The sequence below is a fragment of the Spinacia oleracea genome, chromosome 3, assembly GCF_020520425.1.
Source record: "Spinacia oleracea cultivar Varoflay chromosome 3, BTI_SOV_V1, whole genome shotgun sequence".
NCBI classification, from domain to species: domain Eukaryota; kingdom Viridiplantae; phylum Streptophyta; class Magnoliopsida; order Caryophyllales; family Amaranthaceae; genus Spinacia; species Spinacia oleracea.
Genome location: NC_079489.1, coordinates 128,457,892 through 128,464,530, shown reverse-complemented (window position 1 = coordinate 128,464,530; position 6,639 = coordinate 128,457,892). Strand labels below are relative to the sequence as shown.

The 6,639-nt window shown below is 35.8% G+C and overlaps 1 protein-coding gene across 1 annotated transcript; it reads left to right on the top strand.

Moving 5' to 3' along the window:
* On the top strand, window positions 1-5,456 carry LOC110794160 (sugar transporter ERD6-like 7). Its single transcript, XM_056839632.1, has 13 exons — window positions 1-105; window positions 542-604; window positions 1,518-1,607; window positions 1,701-1,760; window positions 1,854-1,919; window positions 2,034-2,099; window positions 2,215-2,290; window positions 2,389-2,453; window positions 2,530-2,638; window positions 2,725-2,804; window positions 2,896-2,980; window positions 3,087-3,130; window positions 5,242-5,456. The coding sequence occupies exons 1-13, from the start codon at window positions 1-3 to the stop codon at window positions 5,338-5,340; spliced, it is 1,008 nt and encodes a 335-aa protein (XP_056695610.1). The 3' UTR covers window positions 5,341-5,456.
* The last annotated feature ends 1,183 nt before the right edge of the window (window positions 5,457-6,639 follow it).

Below are 6,639 nucleotides of genomic sequence, written 5' to 3'. Positions count from 1 at the left end.
ATGTCCCACTCCCAGTACTCCCTTCTTCTTCTCTCGGCTTTCCATGCGTCTCGCCGGTGGTTCTCACCAGTGGCCGTCGCCGCTGGGTCTCGCCCGTCGCCAGTGGTACTCCAGCAAAAGTTTATTTCCTCGCCTCCTCGCCTCTCACCGGTGGTTCCCTGTTCGAAAACCCCCAGCAAGAGTCTATTTCAGCCCGCGCGCACCGTATACCTGGCCCTTCTTCTTCGATCTTCCCTCAGCTCTACCGGAAACACCGCTGACCTTGCCCCCTCTTCTTCTTCGATCTTCCTTGCTGGCCCCTTCTTCTTCCCTCTGCGTTTTTCTCTCTCCTCTGCTTCTCAAATATTAGGGTTTGTGAATTAGAATTTGGGGATTTGGGAGTTAGGGCTTTTCGTATCGGTGGCAGAGCACCACTCATAACCACTCCACAACAGCGGCGTGAGTGACTGACGACAACCTTGTTGTTGTTGTTGTTGTTGTTTTTTATTGATGTTGTTTAAATTTATACTGACAGTGGCAGATATAATGAGTTGGTTTTCAGGCAGGCTATTCATCTCCTACTCAGTCTGCAATTACTGCAGAACTTGGTCTCTCTACTACTCAGGTTTGTTGATCACTTTCTGCTTGTTCTATGTTATATTTGGAACTTCAATTTTGGGAATTTTCATCTATTTTGTGAGTATTAATCATTACAGGTAAGAGTTGAATTGTGGGTTTTTACACGATTGACAAGAATCTACAGCCGTAGTTGTGGATTAGGGTAGGTAAGGTCATGCTAGTTCTAAGTCATGTTTGATCAATTAGCTCGATAGTTATATCATCTTTTCTGGGGTAAACATTGGGTCAGGTCATGCTAGTTGGAGTGGTCTTTGATCAATCAGCTCATTAGTTATAATCAAATTTTCTGGGGCAAACTTGGGTCAGGTTAGTTTTTGACACCTCAATTAAAATGATGGTAGTTGTGGAATTCAAAGAGTTGAGTTGAAAAACAGGATTCTGACAATTGTTTCTGAGTTGAGTGAGAACAAAAACTGTAAATTTATTTGATTTGAGACATTATGATCTTGTTCTTTTCACGTTCCACAAACCCATTTCTTGGAAACAAGTTCCAAGCAGTTCAAAGAAGGGATACCAAGTTCATTTTGCAACTAAATAAGTGTTAATAAGTTATATTTAGTTTGAATCAACAACTCACCATAATAATACTGAAACCGTGCACAGGAGTAAGACACCACACAACCAAAGGTGAATGATATTTTGCATCTTAGTGTACACCATAATCACATTTCAACCATGTAAATGAGTAAAAGGTGACTCCAAAAGCCAGTGAATCAATAATAATTTGGATCATAACTGGTCACCATTATTGGTCTGCAACTATTCACATCAGTAAGAAACCACACCAAAGGCCAACTATGTGTAGACGTATAGTGGACACCTAGTTGTTCTTGAAACATTCTATTTACATGTTTTCATTCACTCTCCATGTCCAATTTCCGCTGTTCATTTTCTTGCAGTTTTCACTTTTCAGTTCTATACTTACTTTTGGTGCAATGATTGGAGCTATCACTAGTGGACCTATTGCAGATTTTATTGGGAGGAAATGGGTATGGAATCAAACTAAAGTTTGACATTATGAACTAATAACTTTCACCTAGCTTAGTCTTTTGAATTCTTCGGAATGGTTAAATGTTCTGCAGGCGATGAGAGTGTATTCCGCTTTCTGTGTGGGCGGGTGGTTTTCCATATATTTTGCCAAGGTTCAGCTTCAAAGATTATTAACCTCTTTAATCCTTACTGAACTTCTGTTTCAGAGAAATAAAGCATCTGTGAATTTCTCGTTAATTATTCAGGGTTCTTTAGCATTGGATATAGGAAGACTAGCAGGAGGATACGGAATGGGTGCCTTCTCCTATGTGGTATGTATGCTTTGGAGTTATATGCCATCTTTATAGAGAAAACTTTGTTCAAGGACAAAAAATTTTCAGCTTTACATTGAAATGCTAGCCAACATGATATGGTAAAATCAACAGGTACCTGTTTACATTGCAGAAATAGCACCTGTAAATCTCCGAGGAGCACTTACAACATTAAACCAGGTATTTTTGTACATTAGGAAGTGAAACAGTTGTACTTCATGTTTTACTAAAATTCTTGCAGTTACCATATCAAATTTTAGGAATGATATTAATACACTATTTTCTCCTATTATAGGTCATGATCTGTACTGGCGTCTCAGTGGCGTTTATTATAGGGATAGTTTTATCATGGAGAACTTTAGCATTAACTGGTAAAGAATAAGAGAAAAGGAGTTTATGGATGAGTGTGATTACTTAAAATAAAAATCTTAGACATTGCAGCAAGAGACTTACTAACCATATAATGCAGGACTTATTCCATGTGATGTTCTGCTTTTGGGTTTATTCTTCATTCCAGAATCTCCAAGATGGCTGGTAAGCATACATAATCATTTCAAAATTAGGTATACAATTCAATTGAAACAATCATATCAAATCGAAGTAAATACAGGCGAAAATAGGATCTCAAAAGGAGTTTGAAGCTGCATTTCAGAAACTTCGTGGCAAGGATGCAGATATAACCCATGAGGCTGCTGAGATTCAAGTACTAGTTGTTCTAAGTTGGTTCTTTCAATTTGACTATTATTATACTGAAGCACTGAAGTGGCCTACTCATATTTGCACATTATGGCTTTCAATCGACAAGATTACATAGAAGAACTCGAAAAGCTTCCTAAAGCTAATATGTTTGACTTGTTTCAAAAGAGGTATCTACGTTCTGTAACGGTAAGACTTCTACCCTTGTTATATTTTATCAGTGTCAAATTTGTGAATCCATAAGTTTTCAAACAAAATAATTGAAATTTTCTGATGTCAGATAGGAGTTGGATTGATAGTTTGCCAACAGTTTGGGGGAATTAACGGTATCTGCTTCTATGTCAGCAATATCTTTGAGACGGCTGGTAAATACTCTATTTTTAAAACTCAGTTTTAAAAAAGGAAAATACTAGTACATTTTTACTAAATGCGCAAAACCACTGTCTTCTAAAATTTGATTTATATGTACAGGATTTTCTCCAAGCATTGGTACTATAATATATGCTTTGCTTCAGGTTCGAAAAACATACTTCCTGTTGTTAGTAGGATAAGTTATCATGTGTCTGTGTTCCAACTTTAAAGAATATATCTCCACAACGGAATTTGGTGTTTATTTACCATAATTATAATTAGCCTTATACATCATTCAAACTAGTCATCTTCTGCTTGTGAAATACCCCCTCACAAACACAAGTATAAAACTGATTTTATTTCTAAGACTCAATCCAATCTATTTATGCACATTTGAGACTTGTTTGGTCGTTATAGGTCATATTTAGGCTAAAATGACATTTTCGCTCACAACTTTGAACTAACGAACTTAAGAAGTAATTTCAAACTTATAACATGATTCATATGATTAGTTTTAAGTTTCCAAGACTCAATCCAATCTATTTATGCACATTTGAGACTTGTTTGGTCGTTATAGGTCATATTTAGGCTAAAATAAGGCATTTTCGCTCCCAACTTTGAACTAAAGAACCTAAGGACTCATTTTAAACATTTTACATGATTAATATGATAATTTTTAACTTTCCAAGACTTAATACAATCTATTTATGCGCATTCGAGACTTCTTTGGCCGTTATAGGTCATTGTTAGGCTAAAATGTCATTTTCGCTCCCAACTTTGAACTAACGAACCTAAGAACTTATTTTAAACCTTTTACATGATTAATATGCTTAGCTTGAAGTTTCCAAGACTCATTCCAATCTACTTATGCACATTTAAGGCTTGTTTGGTCGTTATAGGTCATATTTAGGGTAAAATGAGCATTTTCGCTCCCAAATTTTAAATAAAGAACCTAAGGACTTATTTTAAACCTTTTACATGATTAATATGTTTATATTGAAGTTTCCAAGACTCATTCCAATCTACTTATGCACATTTAAGGCTTGTTTGGTCGTTATAGATCATATTTAGGCTAAAATGAGCATTTTCGCTCCCAAATTTAAAATAAAGAACCTAAGGACTCATTTTAAACTAACTAAATGTTTTATATGCTTAGTTTTGACTTTCTAAGACTCATTCCAATCTATTTATGCACATTTGAACCTCATTGCGTCGTTATAGGTCATATTTAGCCTAAAATGACATTTTCGCTCCCAACTTTGAACTAAATAACCTAAGGACTCATTTTAAACTTATTATATGACTAATATGCTTATTTTTAAGTTTCTAAGACTTATTCTAATCTACTTATGTACATTTAAGGCTTGTTTGGTCGTTATAGGTCATATTTAGGCTAAAATAAGGCATTTTCGCTCCCAACTTTGAAATAAAGAACCTAAGGACTCATTTTAAACTTATTACATGTTTAATATGCATAATTTTAACTTTCTAAGACTCGTTCCAATCTATTTATGCAAGTTTAAGGTTCATTGGGTCGTTATAGGTCATATTTAGGCTAAAATGACATTTTCGTTCCCAACTTTGAACTAAAGAACCTAAAGAGTCATTTTAAACCTTTTACATGATTAATGTACTTAGTTTTAACTTTCTAAGACTTATTCCAATATATTTATGCACATTTAAGGCGTGTTTGGTCATTATAGGACATATTTAGGCTAAAATGACATTTTCGTTCCCAACTATGAACTAAATAACATAAAGACTCATTTTAAACCTTTTACATGATTAATATGCTTAGTTTTAACTTTATAATACTCATTCCAATCTATTTATGCACATTTAAGACTCATTGGGTCGTTATAGGTCATATTTAGACATTTTCGCTCCCAACTTTGAACTAAATAACCTAAGGACTCATTTTAAACTTATTATATGATTAATATGCTTATTTTTAAGTTTCTAAGAATTATTCTAATCTACTTATGTACGTTTAAGGCTTGTTTGGTCGTTGTAGGTCATATTTAGGCTAAAATGAGGCATTTTCGCTCCCAACTTTGAACTATAGAACCTAATACTCATTTTAAACTTATTACATGTTTAATATGCATAACCTAAGGCTAGATGAGGTAATTAATTAATTTTCCTTACTCTTGATTCGTATTTTAGACTATTAGGACATTGCCATTAGTTGCTTGAATGTTAAAATGTGATATTTAATTTGTATTTAATCTGCTCTTTAATCTAATGCTCCCATCAAATTTTTGTTTTTGTAAAGGTCTATACTCCAAGGAATACGTCTTATGCTAGTGAGGAAATTGATGTGGTTCGTGAGCAATGGGTTGCAAGTATTTATTATTGGCCTAAGGGCGCTTGATCGAGTTAGTTTAGATGTTATAGAACAATATTCTATGTTAAAATGTATGCGTACGTTGAAATTGGAACATACATATATTTAAATGTATATGGTACGTGCACTTTTGTTTTGGGATATCTTCAAAACTCCATTTATTGTTTTTATATTTGTTATACAGGTTGCGATATTCTATTATTGTTGTGACAGGTTTCTATATTTGGGCACTCTAGGTATCCCTAAAACTAAAATTTTACACCCTTGTTGCAGCGTACATATATCTGTACGCTGCGACAAGGGTGTAAATTTTGGCCAAAATCTTGACTTGTTACAGCGTACAAATAGATGTTCGCTGCAACAGGTTGGGTTTTTTTTGCAGCGTACACCTATTTGTACGCTGCAAAAAGTCAAGATTTTGGCCAAAATTTAGACACTTGTTGCAGCGTACAAGCATATGTACGCTGCAAAAAAACCACTTTTTCGCAGCGAACATTGTACGCTGCAACAAGTTTAGACTTGTTGCAGGCCCCCAGTTGCAGCATACGATGTACGCTGCAACAGGGGTCTAAAAGCCCGCTGCAATAAGGATTTTTTCTACTAGTGGCCAACAAAAATTAAAGGTCCACCCTAGGCCTACTAAAATTAAAGGTCCACTATAGGCCTACCAAACGAGGCTCATTCAGTCTCGCCTCGTGACTCAAAGACCACAACCATCTACCTTTTAGCCCAAATAAAAAATTTTATGTTGAGGGGGGAAATCCCGAGCAAAAAAGAAAAAATAGAAAGAGAAAAGGGAGAGCGAAAAGAGCAAGCCATGAAATACTTAGCCCGTACCTCCCAAAGTGCGAAATTTACACATGTAAAACGAAAGAAGAGAATTGAGTCAACCAATCCAAATCATAAAGTTCTACGATGTCTACCCTTTCCAATCCTTATGTTCTTAGACGCCTTCGCTCTGGGGTCCCTGTTCAGCTCATTTAACCCATCCATGTTCTCATTGCCATAAACCAAGAAACCATTACCTCGACTCTTGTTCCTGAACTTGTTGTCAACCGCAAACCACGCACGGCCATTGACACGTGCGTCATACCCATTATTTCCAAAGCCCAAACCTGTTCTTACACCACCATTAGCATAATGACCATATAACTTGTGTGGATACATCCTGTTGATATACCCTTGAGCCGTCCTCATGCTACTCATTGGCCTTAATTGATGTAAACTCGTGACACTAGCTTGAGGCTGCAAATTGTGAGCCCTAGCAGATATAATCCTCATTCTTGACCAATACCTATACAAATTATCCTATCTCATTCAACCCAT